This window comes from Onychostruthus taczanowskii, unplaced genomic scaffold (assembly GCF_017590055.1).
Source record: "Onychostruthus taczanowskii isolate IOZ18803 unplaced genomic scaffold, ASM1759005v1 scaffold11, whole genome shotgun sequence".
In the NCBI taxonomy this organism is placed as follows: Eukaryota; Metazoa; Chordata; class Aves; order Passeriformes; family Passeridae; genus Onychostruthus; species Onychostruthus taczanowskii.
In genome coordinates, this window is record NW_024497629.1 from 9,360,947 (window position 1) to 9,378,601 (window position 17,655).

At 39.8% G+C, this 17,655-nt stretch overlaps 2 protein-coding genes across 4 annotated transcripts in view; one reads left to right on the forward strand and one right to left on the reverse strand.

Moving 5' to 3' along the window:
* The window catches only part of ITGB1BP1 (integrin subunit beta 1 binding protein 1), an 8,637-nt gene extending 2,189 nt beyond the window's left edge, over nucleotides 1-6,448 (forward strand). For 2 of the 3 annotated variants that reach the window (XM_041421161.1, XM_041421154.1), the window contains exons 3-7: nucleotides 225-303; nucleotides 1,014-1,150; nucleotides 2,349-2,441; nucleotides 5,226-5,375; nucleotides 6,093-6,448. In XM_041421161.1, the coding sequence (XP_041277095.1) occupies nucleotides 225-303; nucleotides 1,014-1,150; nucleotides 2,349-2,441; nucleotides 5,226-5,375; nucleotides 6,093-6,164 (531 nt within the window). In that variant the 3' untranslated portion in view covers nucleotides 6,165-6,448. Of the gene's footprint in view, nucleotides 1-224; nucleotides 304-1,013; nucleotides 1,151-2,348; nucleotides 2,442-5,225; nucleotides 5,376-6,092 lie in introns of those variants that run through there. The other variant, XM_041421169.1, reaches the window with a different exon arrangement.
* Nucleotides 6,449-9,044: 2,596 nt separating this feature from the next.
* ASAP2 (ArfGAP with SH3 domain, ankyrin repeat and PH domain 2) overlaps nucleotides 9,045-17,655 on the reverse strand; it is an 83,077-nt gene continuing 74,466 nt past the window's right edge. Inside the window, exons 25-28 of the mRNA XM_041421544.1 lie at nucleotides 16,828-16,895; nucleotides 14,926-15,035; nucleotides 10,967-11,089; nucleotides 9,045-9,332 (exon numbers count right to left, since the gene is read on the reverse strand). Coding sequence (XP_041277478.1) covers nucleotides 9,258-9,332; nucleotides 10,967-11,089; nucleotides 14,926-15,035; nucleotides 16,828-16,895 — 376 coding nt within the window. The 3' untranslated portion in view covers nucleotides 9,045-9,257. The remainder of the gene's footprint in view (nucleotides 9,333-10,966; nucleotides 11,090-14,925; nucleotides 15,036-16,827; nucleotides 16,896-17,655) is intronic.

The following is a 17,655-nucleotide window of genomic DNA, read 5'->3' on the forward strand; positions in this document are numbered from 1 at the left end:
CCTGATGAACTTTTATCAGTCCAATCTGCTCTGAGGCACAAAGATAACTTCAGGAAAGACACAGGTGGTACTGTTTTTTCCTCCCTGTTTTCCAGTGCTGCTGAAAATAACTAGAGCGTAAAGTGTAGGGTTTAAAAAAAAAAAAAAGTTGAGGCAGGACCTCTAGAAGTGAATTATTAATACATTCTCAGTAACTTTCTGATGATGATGATTTTTTTTCTTAGTCTGTAGATTCCAGTCTTGGGGGACTTTCCAGGTCTAGTACTGTGGCCAGCCTAGATACCGACTCCACAAAAAGTTCAGGTATGTAATCAGAGCTTGAGCAGGTATGGATGGAGCAGGATTAACTTTCTGTCTTTGTATAAAACAGCAGAAAATGGAAAAGCTTAAGATAGGTATTTTCAGTAATACTGAGTGGATCTGTTAGGTAGCCTGGTGACTAATTCAGGCACAGCCCTAGGCTTGTATTATTAATAATTCATCTAGGACTGAGTCACTGTTTTCAAAGTAAAGTGTTTGAGGAAGAACAACTTAGTTGTGCTACCAGTCTGTTACTAGCACAATTCTTGTACAGTTTTTTGGATGGATGTTTTCTGCTTTTCTAAGTTTACATTTGCACCAAAATAATGGAAATAAGATTTGATTTTAATTGTTTTTAGTCACCAGTGTATTACTGTTGGACGAAACAGTTAATTTGAAACAAATAGACCTCAAAAAGTAGAACCAGCTTTTTTATGTTTTCTGATTCAAGGTTGTTAACTCCAGATTTGAATTGGTATAAACAGTGCTGCTTATAGAAATATTATGTATGCATACAAAACTGTTGCCTTTACCAAGGGTCTGTTCTAAATCAACCCAGTAGAGTTCATTAAAGAGGAGTTAATGTACTGTGATAAGTGTTTGATGAGAGTCTTCAAAATTGGGGAATTATTACGTTAGCCCTGTTAACAGCAATTAGAATAGCATTACAGTTCTGGAAGTCTTCAGAATGGCTTTATTTTACTTTGTTGCAGGACAAAGCAATAGTAATTCTGATACATGTGCAGAATTCAGAGTTAAATATGTTGGTGCCATTGAAAAATTGAAATACAATGAGAGCAAAAGTCTTGAAGGGCCACTGGACTTGATAAATTACATAGATGTTGCACAGGTAAGTGGGCTACAAAAGGCAATACCAACAAAGTCAAAACATCTTAAACTTAGATGTGTTTTTTATTTTTTCTTAATTTATCCTGTGGTTTGACATCTGTAAATGTTAGACTTACTTGAAGAAAGTGGCATACTTAGCTCTTAAGCTATGAATCTCAAAAGCCATCACAGTTCTATAATTTTTAGGTCACTGGAGAAGATGCACCCAGAGAACCATTCTGCAGAAGCAGGCTCAGAGCCAAGGCCCTTTGCATGAGTCCTTATTGAACAAGTCCCAGCTGAAAGCTGTTACATTGCCTCCAGCACAATTAGGATTAGGATTAGAAGGAATATCTCCCCAGATTCCTCAGTATTGTAAAAGTTTTCCCATAGAGGAAGATGTCTAGTTTCTGCAAATTTCATCACTCATGAACCTGTGACCAAAGAACCTGAATAATATTTGGGTCATCCTTGCTAAACTCTGGTTGATTGTACTGACTTTTGTACTGAAAGCCATAACTGGTTGTTCTCATTAGGTAGCTGATTATATATTTTTAAAAGCACAGAATGTCTGTTTATCCTGTAGCAACTTGCCATTTCTGAAAATTTGCTAAAACTATTTTTGCAGCCAAGCAGTCAAAGTGCTGCCAGTGGAACATGGATCACCCTGGGCCAGTGCAGCATGATAGGCCAGGCATGATTTTTCGGCCAACGTGATTTGACCAGAGGGCCAGACTCTCCCCTGAGATGACAAATTCCTCTCTGGAACCATGTGATATTTAGAGTAGCATAGAGCAGAATGGAATAGAGTGTTTCTGCTGGAAGGGACCCACAGTGACCAGTCCGAACCGTCTGACCACTTCGGGGCTGACAGACAGTTAAACGTGCTGTAAAAGGCATTGACTCAGTTCCTCTTAAACACTCGACAGGCTTGGGGCATTAACCACCTTTCTAGGAAGCCTGTTCAAGTGTCTGGTCACCCTCTCAGTAAAGAAATGCCTCCTAATGTCCAGTGTCCCCTGAATGTATTTCACATAACCTTAAGTGACTGGGCGAGCGCATCACCGCTGGGCAGACCCCACGCAGCAGGACCTGAGCAGGGGTTGTGGTGGTGCTGACCCAGTGGATCCAAGTACACATAAATATGTTTTCTGTTATGTATCTTCCTTGTTCATGTTCTTCTGTCTGCACTAAAGGCTTTTGTTTGTTTCCCTCCAAAGCAAGATGGAAAGTTACCTTTTGTTCCAGGTGAAGAGGAGTTTATTATGGGAGTTTCCAAATACGGCATTAAAGTTTCCACATCTGATCAGTATGTAAGTGCTCCACCCAACTTGTCTTTCTTATGAGAGTTGAAAAGTGCTTTCATTTACTTCTCTGGTAGATGATCTGTGTGACCAAAATGTCATTTCTGGCTTTAAGCAAAACAAGCTCTCCCAGCAGCACTGCTTCATGTCATATCTCCACAGGCTGTGTTTTCCTGGATTTATGACAAAAAGCTGTTCCTTTTGAGATAGAGCACCAGACAAAAGGCAAGCAAGTCTTTGGTAATACTCTCTGGGCACCATTATTTCATGGGGGAAAGTGGTGTGACTGTGATGGCCAAGACCATAGGTGCCTCAGCCCAACTTGGTAAGGCAGTTCCTCTTGGTGTTTCTGTGAAGAGGGGAAAAAAAGGATGGGGTTTTTCTAAGAATACTTGAGTTGCCCAGCTCTTTTAAAGCTCCCTCCTTGCACTCCTAATCCAGCAATCCAGTTCACTCCAGCAATAAGGCCTCATGATTCCACTTTATTGATCAAGCCTACCTTTTGTTTGCATCATTTCCTTTATGTAGTTTATTTTCCCTTAGTGCAATTCAAGTAGCTTCTTTGCTAAATATAAAAATCCGGTCTCTTCCCCAGGGCCTTCCAGTTGCCTTTGTGTAGCTTTGTGTTGCAGCCATGTGGTTTCCTTCTGGTTGCCCTCAGAGCCCCAGATACCATAAATACTTGGCCTTAGGAAGCCTTGACCCATCAACAACCCAGCGATGCCTGTTCATGAAAGCCTCAAGTATGAGCACAGAGAATAGCATTGCTTAAAGTTGAATGCTCTGAAGAGAGCCAGAAAGTTTCCTTTGGTCCCTTCAGAAAATAAAACACTTGTTTCTAATGCCTGGGAGGAAGGGTAGTACTTGTTATTCAGACTTTGAATTCTGTTTTTGCTCTCCTGAATTCTTAATTCTCATTAAAAACATAGGTTACACTATTATTTAAATTCCTTTGTGCGTTGGTAAAGATCAAATAGCTAATTTAAGACTTTCATCCATCGCTTTTCTGTCTTCAAGCACGCACAAGCAGATAAAGCCTTTTGTGGTTAAGCTAGCTTGCACTGACAATTTGTTGCATTGCATTGTTCCCCAAATTCTGGCTTTTTGCATCTGTGTCACTGTAGGCATTTAACTTGTCCTTCTGTGTGTTAGTTCACCAAATTCTTTTCACAGAGTTCCAAGATACTGAAAAGATGGGAAGAAATTAATTTACAAGGAGACTCTACTCAAAAGAATTCTATCATCCCTCTTTTAGTGATAATTCCCAAACACATTAGCACTGTAGCAAGTTCCAAGCAAGCAACCCTGAGAGTTACTAGTAATTTGGTGAACAGTCTTGGCATCTTTCTTACAGAGATGGGGGGATGGATGCAGTAAGCTCCAGGCAGGCTCCAGCTGCCCTGAGCATGGTGTGATATTGCTGATGGTGAGAGCAATGTGAGCAGTGAGCTGAGAGAGCTTCAGGATGGAGATATTTTTCATCAAGGTGACCTTAGGGCTGTGGTGGAGGTCTCTCCCTCCAGGGTTCCAAGGCAGGCAGCAAGCTCACTGCCCATTTTTACAGCTTCTGTATCAAAGTGGGCATTTCTTCAGACCCTTCAGCTGGCAGAGACAGCTGTTTGATGCCTTGAACACAGAAACAGAGCTGTCTAGAATTCCTGAGACCCTGGACATGGCATGACTGGAATAGACCAGATGAGTATGATCAGAGGGCAGGATGGCTGGAGAAGAAAGGCTTTGTGTAGAGTACAGCTCCAGAGACCTTGTACTGGGTGTCTTCTACCAATCCCTTTCTGGAATGGCCAAAATCAGAAGTGTTGGGACTATGGTGGAAATCCTGCAGCTCTGATGGATTTCTCCCAGATGAGATATGTGGAAAAGTCAGGACACATCCCGTGGTTTAGGTCACAAACAGCCTGGCTACAGCCACATGGCTACTGCCCCCCAAAGCAACTGACCTTGTCTGTACCCTCTTCTGGGAACAGTTTCTTGTGTGTATCCTCCCCAAGACTGAGACAGGGGAAAAATCCTGGGAAAGTAAGAAGTTGTTTTAAGTTACTGCTGTGCCAGAAGGACAGTGTCCCCACCTGTCACAGAGGCAGAGTGAGGATTGCTGGGAAGTGATGTGCACTTTCAGATTATGGACAGGAATGTCACCATAGAATCATGGGAGGGGCTGAGTTGGAAGGGATCTGAAAGATTCTCTAGTTCCACCCCCGTGCCATGGGCAGGGATACCTCCCTCCAGACCAGGTTGCTCAAAGGCCCCTCTAACCTGGCCTTGAACTCTTCCAGGGATTGGGCATCCACAGCTTCTCTGAGCAAGGTGTGCCTGACCACTCCCATAGTAAAGAATTTCTTCCCTTAAATTCATTAACCTACTATAACCTACTCTTTCAGTTTAAAGCCATTCAAATCCCCTTTTTGTCACTACATGCCCCTGTAAAAGTCCTTTTCCTGCTCTCTTGCAGACCCCCTTCAGGTACTGGAAGGTGCCCCAAAGTCTCCCCCAAGAGCTTTCTCTTCTCTGGCTGAACAACTCTCTCAGTTTGTCTTCATAGTTCACATAGGAATGCACTTCTAAAGTAGCAGCAAAAATTAAAGCTAAACTTGTGCTTAGCCACCAGTTTTTAAAATCTTGACTAAACTCTCAAGTAAAAAAAAAATACTCAGGAAAACTTTTCTCCTTTAAATAAATCTAAAGTATTCTTTTGTAAGTAAGAATAAAAACATGGAAAACTGAAATATCTGTTGCACTGTTCCAGAGTAACTTTTATTTGCCATGTGCTTTCAGGATGTGTTACATAGGCATGCCCTCTATTTGATTGTAAGGATGGTGTGCTATGACGATGGTCTGGGAGCAGGAAAAAGTTTACTGGCTTTGAAGACAACAGATGCAGCCTCTGAAGAATGCAGCCTCTGGGTATATCAGTGCAATAGTTTGGTAAGAGTTTATGCTTTCAATATTTAAGTTAGGTATTGGAATTCTGACTCCAGTAAAGGGAGATTCTAAAATCCAAGGCCCTTGTAAAGGCTTTTTGGCAGAAGGAGGATTGCTTAACTTAAAAAAAAAAAAAAAAAAAAAAAGATGTGCTGGCTGAAGAGGGGAAAACATCCCTGCTGCCTAGATTGGATCAACTTTGAGGAAAATACCTACATTCCCTAAAATTGCCAGTGACTGTACTCACCTGAGAAAGCTCTGTCCAGTCTAAAGGGTGCTATGGCAGCACCTATGGACAATCTCCACTTGTATTTCCAAACAAAACAAAAATCTCTTTAAGATGTGAAGCAGGAAGAGATGGAATAACAAGTCTGGTAAGAAAGCATGCAACCATATTTGTAAGCAAGTGAGGTAATCCCTTCTTATGAGTAGGAGAATTCATTGTCAGGATGCTCTGATGGCACTGGCCCTTGGCTGGCAGCGCTGGGGAAACACAAAAAGTGAGGTTCTGAATGCTGGGGCCGTGCTATGCTGACAGCCAGCAACTCTGATGTGGTTCAAAAGAGCTCGTGTAAGACAGCTCCTTCATGTCATTGCAGGCCACACAGGTGATATCTGGGTCTCACAAAGCAAAATGAAGGACACATTCTGCTTTAAATGAGTTTTGGGAAGTTCAGAAGTTCTTCAGAAGGTGTTAACATGTGTGTTTGGGTTTTTTAGGAACAAGCACAAGCCATTTGCAAAGTGTTGTCTACAGCCTTTGATTCAGTTCTAATGTCGGAGAAGTCCTGATTTCCTTCGGCAGCAGTGTTTGTGTGGGAGGCACCGGGGCTCCTCGCGACACCACGGACAGCTTGGAGCCACACACCATCCTGGGAAAGATCTCTGTGCAAAGAAGAGCCACACAGCCTTGCACATGGTACTCTGGCATTCCCCAAACATGACTTGAAGATTCCATCTTCAGTGTCCAGGACATTACAGAATTTTATATTTAACACAATTTCTTTTTCCTAAATCGTGTTTTGTATGTTAATGTCAATATTGCAGAAATGTAAAATAAAACTGACACTTGCTTCTACCTCGTTGTCTGAGAAATAATTTGTTAATACAGATTTTGATTCTGCTTAACCCAGATATTAGAGGTGCTTTACCCCTCGAATCTCAGGTGTGCCATCTACTGTTTTTCTGTTCAACTAAAGTTCATAAGAAATACATTTTTCCTGAAGTGATACTTGTTTGTATTTGTCATTTTTATACATCAAAAAGAACAATAATGCATAAGCAATACAGGGCAACAGAAGAGAAGCAGAAAAAATGATTTTAAAAGTAGTTTTATTTTTCCAGACATTTGACTGGTTAACAAGAGTAAAATTTATTAATCATGCTCTAATTATAAATCACTGCATCCAGGACATTGAAAATAAGAGTTGATTTTAGGTTATACAATATATACAGTTGCTCTGCAACTAAACAAAATAAAAACAACTGAATTGAATATTATACATCTCATAGCATTCTAAGCTGCATTTTAAGTGTCACTTGCTCCTTTTTAAACAGTTAACACAGCAACCTAATAGTCTGTCTATTAACAGATTTTTTGAATCAGATTTGAAAAGTTGTATGAAATATGCCAAAATTTTGGACTTAAAATTCTTAATTTCATATTATAAATAGATATCTACAGGCTCTAGAATTTCATTTTTCTCTGCCAGAGGAGAAAAGCTTTTCAGAAACTCAGAAAATCAAGGGATAAATTTTGCTTAGCTGCTCTTTATTGGTCCGTGGGATTTTACCTGTCTGCACTGTTAGTGCTATTAAATTGTAGTCGACAAGTTTCCTGGTTTTTAAGTAACCGGTGAACAAAGTTGTGACATTTTATCCTATTCCTCTTCTAGCAGAACTCAAGGGAAATTTGTATCATTTTTTAATGTTACGAATTGTTACATACACTATAAGATTCTGTGTTAAAAATACTGTACATTAGGAGATCTGTGCAAAATAATATGCCCATTTACTCTCTAGACTCTATCAGGGATAGAAACATACAAAATAGTGTTGCAAACTGAACATATCAGTAAGTGAATAAAACTGTAGTGCTAAACTATTACTCTATAGTTTCACTGGGAACTTTGAAAATACAGACTAATTTGCTTCAACTTGCAATAAAAATATCTTGAAACATTCCAGTTTGTTCCCCATTTATACTGCAGCAACAGCATCTAGGAAGTAAAAGTTACACATCTACGTGGCTGTACCCACACGCCCGAGAGGCATCAACCAACGGTACCATTCAGGAAGGGTGACACAGGGTGAGACCAGCGTTGCTCTTCCAGCATTTTCGCAACGTGGTTTTTCTCCAAATAAGCACAGATGGTGGTCGTGGCCTGTTTTCCATTCCTTCCAATATGAAATGGCCAATTTAAGCACCATTTGCCAGAAATTCAAAGCTCTCTTGATAAATCTAGAGATACAATGTTCACATAACGTGATCAAAGCCAATGTGACCTAGATATTGATTTTCTGTATCCTATGCCTCAGTTGTTTCCTGTAGCATAAGCAAAACCTGGTACAATTTCACAATACACAAACATCAAAATGATGTCAGATCTGTATTGGTGTTTTAAATTCCATCAACCAACTGGGAACTATCCATGGCCTAGCTTTTGTTCACAAATCAGCAAAACGAGTTTAACAACAGTGTAGCTACCATATATGCGGGTATTCTATATAAATACAGAGTGAGTTGGCAAACTATCATTGTTTGCAAGGTAGTGGCACACAAATTTCATAAACCAGAACGTAACGTAGTGAACTTGTGAGGTGTCAGGTATCTTATTGACCAAGGATAATTGCCTACTTGTTCCACCAAATATGTTCCCTCTGTGAACACATTGCTGGATAATTTAAAGAAAATTCAAGAACTTAAAAACAAAGACTTAATGCTATAATGAGACAAGCATAAGAAATGTTCTGCAATCCATCATCATAGTTAAGTACATTTCAGGAAGTGCAGTTTTCAAATCCTTGAGTTAATGTAGTAACTCATTAATATTTGCCATAGTTTAGTTTACCAGCAGTAGTCACATTAAATGACCAAAATGGATGTAACATACATAAAGAACATTCAAAAAACAGGTTCTACACACATGCAGCATAGAAAAACAAAACAGTCTCAAGCTCACAAAATTAGAACTAGAAAGTTCAACGACTAACACAGATTTCAGATAACTTTAAGCAAATATCTACATCCATTCTGAAAGAAAGAAGTTTCTCCTGTGGTAAAATGAAGTACTTTTTTGCTTTCACCTGGCCAAAGACACATAATTGAAACAATTTCTTCTGCAACTGTTGGCATCCTTGATGACAGCCACTATGGCAAGCTACTGAATAAGTCCATTTCAGAACTACACAGCAGCTTGCATGTTTTGGTTCCAACACTTCAAATGGTGTCAAGAACTGGATAAGTTCACTGCCCTGGTAGATGCACACACAATTTCTTTAACTGGGGAAGCAACACTGCACTGTTGTACTGTCATGTTACAAAAGGGAGAATAAAATTACAGTGAATTGATCAATAGGAACATTCATAATGTGATATTCAGACACGTGGATTTTGATTGTTAAAGCTTTTCAGTTCACCTTGAAAAATACAGGAAGAGTTGTTTCTTTTTAAAAGTGTAAACTGTTTATGAGAAGTTTTCACGTAGAAAAAAGTTAAAAAGTCCCCAAACCAGAACAATGGCAATAAAAAAGTAAGCTACAGTACCTAGGACTTGGGCAGTGCTCTGACAAGGCGGCTGCGGATAAGTAGGTGAAATGAAACAGAACAAAACTTATTTCTGTGACTGCTGGAAATGAGAAATGTCTCCACTTATCAGTAGCAATTTAGTCAACAATAAAGTGCACAAATGATACAGGGAAAGCTCCTTTCCGACTGGGATCTCCATCAATATGACCAATCTGAAAGAGTCCAGATATTTTTCAAGTTAAATCTCAAAACAACATTTCAGTATCACCAAAATGAATACCAGTGACCTTCCTGCCTGTAGTACAAGCCTCCCACCAAATCTTTTCTGTGGTAGTGCTAGTTTTCTTCTGCCAATAGGAAAACTGGGTGCATGTTTTTCAGCTATAGGTTGGGTTTTTGTCAAATGCAAAAGTTTTATCCAGTTCTTTGAATATACAACATCTTACTGCATTACCACTGCTGCATAATTCCAATGCAATCTGTAATGCCTAGCAGCCCACATTTGGCCTCTGTTGAGTTGCTTCTTTAACCATCACTGTGAGGCAAAAGGATGAATCAAGCTTCAACAGTTTCAGGTTTTATGTTAACTTATTTCTGTTTATACAGCATTATTGTCAATTTAGATGCAATCTAAAGCTCTGTTCTTCAATGGAACAGAGCTTGCTAACAGATTAAGGCAAGTGTTTTCATGCACAAGAATTTTCCAAGGTTTTGCTTTAGCCAATAAGACTCTGCAATGCAAAAACTTGAGATGGTTTCCCAGCTCAAACAAACTCAGTCCTAGTCACCTGAAGACTGAGGACAATACAAAGCTCTCCTCTGATGCTGTCCTGGAGTGACTTTAGGATGCCGTATTGTATTTGTATCCCCATCTGTCTGTTTAACCCAGAAATAAGATCAGCACCTTTAAAACTAGATCTGAGAGCTAAGGGAGGCAGAAGGAGAATTGCTGGAATGTCTAAGGAGACTGTATTCAAAACACAGAGATAAGAGCTTCAGCTCTCTCTCTCGGTGTGTGTTGTCTGCAGCACAGGACAGAGCTTTCCTTTGCTTTTATTTAGTTTTTAGCTAGCTGAGGCAGACAAGTTCCCTGGACTGTGGCTTTTCTTTTTCTTGGAACTGTTCAGCCCTGCTTTGGACCAAAAACCCAGAAAATCACTGTGAGCTCACGCCTGTGGCCCACCGGGGCCCAGGACGTGGCATTTCCAGCACAGGAGGGACTGATAAGAGACTGAGCCAGCTGAGCTACACCCCACAAAAAGGACCCTCTGAATCTGCCATCTCTTCAGAACCAGAGGTTCCATTGTTTAATATTATTCATTTTATCATGTCTGTGAGTACTTTGCTTTCTAAATAAAGTCTTTTTTCCACTTTTCTTGAAGGAGGCTTATCTCCCAAACAGGTGGGGTGAAGGGCCACTGAATTCTGCCCTTTAGGGAACATCCCTTTGGAAGTTCCCTTCCAAGTTTGTCCCAAACCAGGACAGAAACATAGCACCTGTAATAGCAGATTCTTACATTGCTGACACTCTGCCAAACATTTTCTGGATCACAGAGACCATCCCCAGTGTATTGTGAACCCTACTGATCAGATATATATAGATATATAGATCTATGTCGATATAGATATAGATACAGATATAGATATACATTTTTTTCCCCCTGAGTGAGAAAAGCTAAAAGCTTGTTATAAGTTTGACTTTTGAAATTTCATCTCCGGTTTCCATGAGCTGAAACTATTCTTGTTCTTTAGAAACCCAGCAGGGGATCTTCCAAAATGAGTGCCAACCTCGAAGATTTAATTTCTTTCTTTCAAAGTGTGTTGACAGAAAATGCAAAATACTCACCCACCACTCCTGATCTTCTTCACCATCAACTACAATAATATCTCCCTCTGCAAAAGTCAGCTCATCTGGGTTATCTGCTACACAGTTGTAAATTGCTTTTACTCTCTTGGGTTTAGTTTTTGACTGAAATGAAAAAAAAACCCTGAGGGTAAATAATACAGCACAGAAGAGACAAAGTAGACAACTTGGAGTTTTTAAAGAAAACTTTTCTTTTAAAAGAAAGTTTCAGAACTGCTTCCAGCTGCTGTTTTTCACAGGTTAGAGTTCAGCTATATCTTGTATGCTGGGTGCTCATGCTTCAGGCTGAATCTGGCACCATCCAAAGCTTTTTGGAACCACTGTGCCAAACATAGGCCATGTTTTGGGTAAGCCAAATTCTCCATTTTGGCTCACCCAAACCTACAGAGGGCTCACCCTCTGTCTTCAAAGCTCTACATCACTGCAGTGAGCATGATTTTGTTCAGGAGATGGGGTGATCAAATTCTGTGCAAATGTAACAGCAGCAGCGTTATCAGAGTGAGGCCTGAGCCATGTGCCAATATTCTCCTTCTTAATTTGCTAAACCCATTTCAGTGGTGCAAGAACCCAGCAAAATATCCTCTGCCTCGCAGCAAAATATCCTCTGCCTCCCAGCAGTGCTCTGAGGACCGCCAGCCACAGAAGTCTTTTGGCAGCTCTTTCAAAGGTAAAGTTTAGTAAGGAGTTGCAATATTCCAGTATGGCAGTGGGACTCAGTCCTAGCTATGTTCTGTGCAAAGTGATACCAAAATTGTTTCAGACTGGTTTTCCTCACCTCACACCTTTTCCAGTGCAAACCAGTCTGCTGCTGCATTTCTTTTCAGCCTCCTCATTCTCTGCTGCAGACCAACAATAATGCTGCCTACACAGCATTTCCATGCAAAACAACCCAACAAATGAAGTGGCTCAAGAGCTGGAGGCAGAGTGTAAAGCTTTCTACCATGAGTCCACCCTTTTCCCAGCCATAGGGAACAAAAATCTCTACTTTCTACCCTCAAGTGTCAGAGCAGAGGTGTAAGTGCCATTTAGGTCTGAGATGACTGTTAATGCAGTGGCTGTTTGGGACAGAAGTTCCACATGGCATAAGAAAAAGATGGCCTCATCACCATACTGGAGTTCCCCCAGTGCCTGGTCCCAGTCTCTAGTTAGGTCAGCCATGGAGCAGACAGCTTGAAAAGGAACAAGAGACCCCGTTTACAACTCTCATTTTCTCCATTAGCAAAATGCTCTGCTGAGGACAGAGCTGCCCAATGGTCTCTTACTGTGCCATTGTGCTAGAGCTGAGCACAATGCAGAGAAAAGAGGGAATGTGGATGGGGAAGGATGGAGGCAGCATGATTGTTATGCTCCTCTAGAAGCATTCATTTGCATTCTAGTATAAATTCTATTTCAATTCTAATATAAATAAAGTTGTGGCCTGCCCAGGGCAGGCACACCCTGAGGCCATCTCATCCCTGTGAGCTGCCAGCCTGGCACTGCAGCACAGCAATTTTTCCAGACGCTCCCTCTTAGACAAATGACAGTCTGAACCACAACCACCTTTTAGGTCAAAAGGGAAAAGCATCACATCAGTACAACAGTGATGTAATTACTAACTTCAAAGTGCAGTAATTACAGGTATTTCTTGTTCTTTAGAAGGCAAGGAAATTAAAATAGATCTCATTCCCAGAAGAATAAAGTCTTCTAGGGAAATTTCCCATGTATCTACAAAATGGTTTCAAAAATCTAAATATCACAATGAGGAAAAAAAAGAAATCAAAAGGTGAATCAGGAATTCCACCTAATAAACAGGCTATTGGGTAAATGCACTGTGTAGGAGATAAGCCACTGGCTAAATGTGCATGTACAACTAGACCTGTCTTTTCTTTACTCAAGGAGCATTCTGCATTCATTTTCTAAACTTGGGCTGACCTCTGGATTCCCTGGCAGGGTAAAGACATAGCAAAAAAGCCAGGAGTATAAGGCTAAATGGAGCAATTTAGCCAAAGAACTTTAGCTAGACTGATCTAGGTAAAGCTCTTTAGCTGAGGGTCCCTTGACTAAATCTCAGCTAAGATGCTTTAGCTAGATTAATTTAGCTAAAGCGTCTTAACTAGCACACACTCCTGAGCCAGGTTTTCCCTTACTTCTCTGTCCTATGACAGAAGAAAATCACCCAGATGATTTGCTCAGTGACAGAATTCACCTTAATGAAGACCTAGAGACAGCTGGAGAGTCAGATATGTTCTTCATATTATGTGCAATTAATATTAAACATTGAAGATGCTGACCCCAAAACTAGCCAGCACAGCCCATTCCTTCATAGCTAAATCAATTTGTCCTATCTAAAAAAAAAAAAAAAATATACTTCAATTATACAGAAAGTCAGGTGTCAGGTTAGGAGTTTCAGATGTGCTGGAAGGATGTAAGCAGTACTTAACACTTGAATCCCAGCACATACGACAGAAATTAAGATCAGAATCCAGTAGCTTCACAAAGTTAATATGACAACATATGCAATTTACACTACTTAGACCATTTAATTTTTTGTGGCCTAAAAAATGAAGGTTATTTTAATGCAAGACGGACAGTAACTTGGTTGAACAAGAGTGGAGGAGGCAAGAAACCAGAAAATTTTATACTCCCAACTAACGCAAGATGATGTCTCTGAGGCTTCTCATCATTATCAAATGAGAAACAGGTAACAGGGGCCCTGTGTGCTCAAGACCAATGGCAAGGCTATGCACACAAACACACCAAACTCTGTCCTGGAAAGCTGCTATTTCAGTGGACATGGTTAAGGAAAAATGGTTGAAGGGAGAAAGACAGGGGACTGAAGGAAGCAGGTGTTTCCATTACAAGCATTAACAAGACCATTGCAGAGCCCAGAAGAGCACATCTCCTACCTCTCTACTTATTATTTACTACTGAACCATACTCCTGCACAGAATGTGTGAAACAGCTCATACCCAGTCACACACAGCATCTGGGAAATGTACAGGCTCTACATATTGTGATTTGCTTCCTGCAGAGATATCCTGCCATGATCAAGGATATGGATCTTTTACAACTATCACACAAGAAAGCAACATAAAATTGAAGCAAGGACCAAAGACCAAGTTAACTACACATAATGTACAGCTCCTCTGACATCTGGAAACACATGCCTTTACCTACACCAGTATAAGATTACAGGTACTGACACTAATATGTGTTACATTCATGGTCCTAGATTAAAAATAAGTAAAGAGTATAAAAAGGCCACACAATCAGATCAAGAGTCCATCTAAATCCAGTATGTCTTTTCCAATAGTCACTGTAAGGCTGGGGGAGGGTGGAGAAGAAAAAGATAGAATTAAGCACCTTCTGCTGGGGATATGCTTACCAAGAGATTTCTCTCCTGCCACCAAGTGAATGCTGAGAACTGACAGCACAAAGAAAGAGTTTCTTTTGTTTTGAGTTTGACTCCTGCTAGTCTTGTTTGAAGTCATTTCACCTACCTACATGAACAACTGTCAGTATATCTGTGTCCATTACAAAATCATAGGAGTTCCCTTATAACTTACTTCACTGAAGACTGAAAATGAAGCCATGTTAGAAGTGCCTAACCAAGTTGACCTACAAGTCACTAACTCAGAAAGCTTATCTATCTCCAGTAAGTCCAACCCTAATTCTGTGGATTGCGTTGGTCACATCTGGACATGAACAAAGAATCCAACTGGTTTGGTTTGCTTTTTTAAACTTAAAATCACATACATATCCTATCACAGGAAATTCAAGGAAGAAAAATTTTTGTAACTATTTAGTACAAGTCACACACAAGACACTTAAACACAGGATACAGGCCTTACATGTTTCATGGCTCTCACACTTTTACCATGGCAGGACACACTATCATGTCTACAATGTGTTTGATAGAATGCAGAAGATGACTAAAATCAAACGCCACATTTTGTACTTACTATTTGTGATTTCCTTGGCATTGGTGCTGGTGGCTGGATTTGTGCCAAAGTATTTGCTGCAGAACCAGTCTGTGTTCCTGGAATTTCACATACAGAAGATGACTCTCCTGCTAAAGTAAATAAATCAAGTAAATATTAGGCATGCTTTCAAAAAAAAGTAAGAGTGATGGTATAAACTGAAACCAAACCAATTATTCTTAAAAGCATATAAATCATTTTCTACCCCATGAGTATTTTAAAAAAAAAAAAGTAAGAGTGATGGTATAAATTGAAACCAAACCAATTATACTTAAAAGCATATAAATCATTTTCTACCCCATGAGTATTTTAATTTTTACTGGTTCTTTCTAAATAATGGAACAGAATTCTATCCTTTTCCTTACCAAAAAAGCCACTTTTCCCAAAGACAACTACCTATGACATTAAGAGTGCAGATATGATAAGAGAGATAAAACAGATGAGGGCAGAACCAAATATCCCATTCCCCCTTTCCATCACTACAGACTGTATGCTGGTAGAACCTTTCTTTCCTAGTAAAGACCATCATTATCAGGGTGCTGTATCCTTCACAGGAGACTCCTGACACAGAGGGCAGATAGCCATTAGCAAATTCCTCTGGGATATGTCAAGAGAAAATGAAAAAGAATCACAGTAATAACAAATGAATACAAAATATATAGTAGAAGGGCAAACAAGGTAGGAGAAATTCCACTACAACCACCACAGAATCTGCACAAAGTTCATTTTAGAGATTTTATGGAGAGTACATTATTGTCATGTCCCAAAGTAGTAGTTATTTCTAACAGGAAAAACCACAAAATGAATATGAACTCTGAATAATCTACTCTGTTTATGAACATGAAAAGAGCAATATCAATTTGCAATATAATTAAAAGTGACACTATATAAGCTCTGGATTTTCAAGCCAGAAACACATTTTTCTATTCTAAAATGTGTATCTGACACCTTGTTTATGACATATGCAAACAACAGTGCAAACAAAAATTTTCAAAATGCTTCCTTCGTTTAAGTGGGTTTTAAGGTGAGGTTAGGAAAGCTAAAGCCTAGCTGAAATTGAATCTGGCAAGGAATATCAAAGATAACAAGAAGGGCTTCTATAAATCCATAGGAATAAAAGGAAAATTAGAGAATATGTGGACCCATTGTTGAACAAGATGAGATTCTGGTTACAAACTACATGGAAAAGGCTGAGCTACTGAATGCCTTCTTAGCCTGTACTAGCAAGACAGGTCTTCAGGAAATCATTGAATGCCTTCTTGGCCTTAGCCTGTACTAGCAAGACAGGTCTTCAGGAAATCTGGTCCAGACATCAGGGGAGAATCTGGAGCAATGAAGTACAAAGTCCTGCACTTGGGAATGAACAGGCCACACACCAATATATGTTGGTGGCCACCTGGCTGAAAAGCAGGACCAGAGGCAGTGGACACAAACTGAAACACAGGAGCCTCTGTCTGAACATCACAAAACACTTTGTCACTGTGAGGTGACACAGCAATGGCACAGGTTGCCCAGAGAGGTTGTGGAGTCTCCATCCTCTGGGCACAGTCCTGGATGATCCACTCTTGCTGTCCCTTCTTGAGGGAAGGGTTAGACCAAATAACCTGTAGAGGTCCCTCCCAACATCCACCATTCTGTGGTTATGTTCATTACGTGGTCCCATTATTGACTTTATTTGGCCCAGAGCTCTGCTCATGCTAAAGAACTTGAGGCATCAGGGCCTACACAATCACAAACAGAAAGAAGAACAATGTTGGCACTGATTATATTTAAATCTGTAAGGTAAATGAACAGATCAAAGAAAACCTCAACAAACCCACACTCTCCCTTTGATTGATTATGACAGCTTAACTATAATAAAAGAAATCTCTAAACCACAATTACCAGGTTGTTGCAGAGACCCAAGTCCTCTGGTCTGCCCTTTGTTAGTTAAGCCAGATGACTTCTCAGTCCTGTGCAGAAAGTGAGAAATTGGTCCATTTCAGAAACAAACAAGAACTCAAAAAGCAACAATACAGAATACTTTCCCAATTATAAAAGCCTTGGCATGTTTTCAGTAAAATCTGGTGACAGCTATTTTGTTTTTAAAGTACTACTTTTCTTCTGTATTTTTGATTAAGTGAATTGAAAGTTGCACCTAATTTTAAAAAAGTAAGGCAGAAAAATAATACAGGTTTGATTATTGCAATTCATGTCTTTTCCTGAGATTTGAAGTTCCTTTCACTGTTATTTTATTTTTTTCTTAAAATTATGCATCCATATTAGTCTGTACATTATAGAAAGCTTCAACAATTGGTGTCTACCTTTTAGGTACTATGGTACCTGTAAAAATAAGGGCTAGAAAGGACCTTAAGGGTCAAGGTTTCTTTCATCTTTCAGTCCCAATTTGCAAATGAAACCTTATTTCTTCCAAAATTTGCTCAAAGGTCCTATTTTCTAGACTTCTCATTACCTTATTGATCTCCCCTGGTTCCCACTTCAGTATTTCATTTTACTTCAATGCCCCAAACTGAATACAGCAGTCCTGCTGAGGCATCACTGATGTTGAGACAATCAAGATAATTAATTCCTATTGCTTGCAGGCTAAGTTAAAACTATACTCTTTAACTCTTCCACAACAGCACTAGGTTGTCTGCCTTAGAATGTCCTTACAGATCCTTCTTCTAAGGACTTTTGCTTACTCATACTCTGCTGTTCTCCATGCTTAATCCC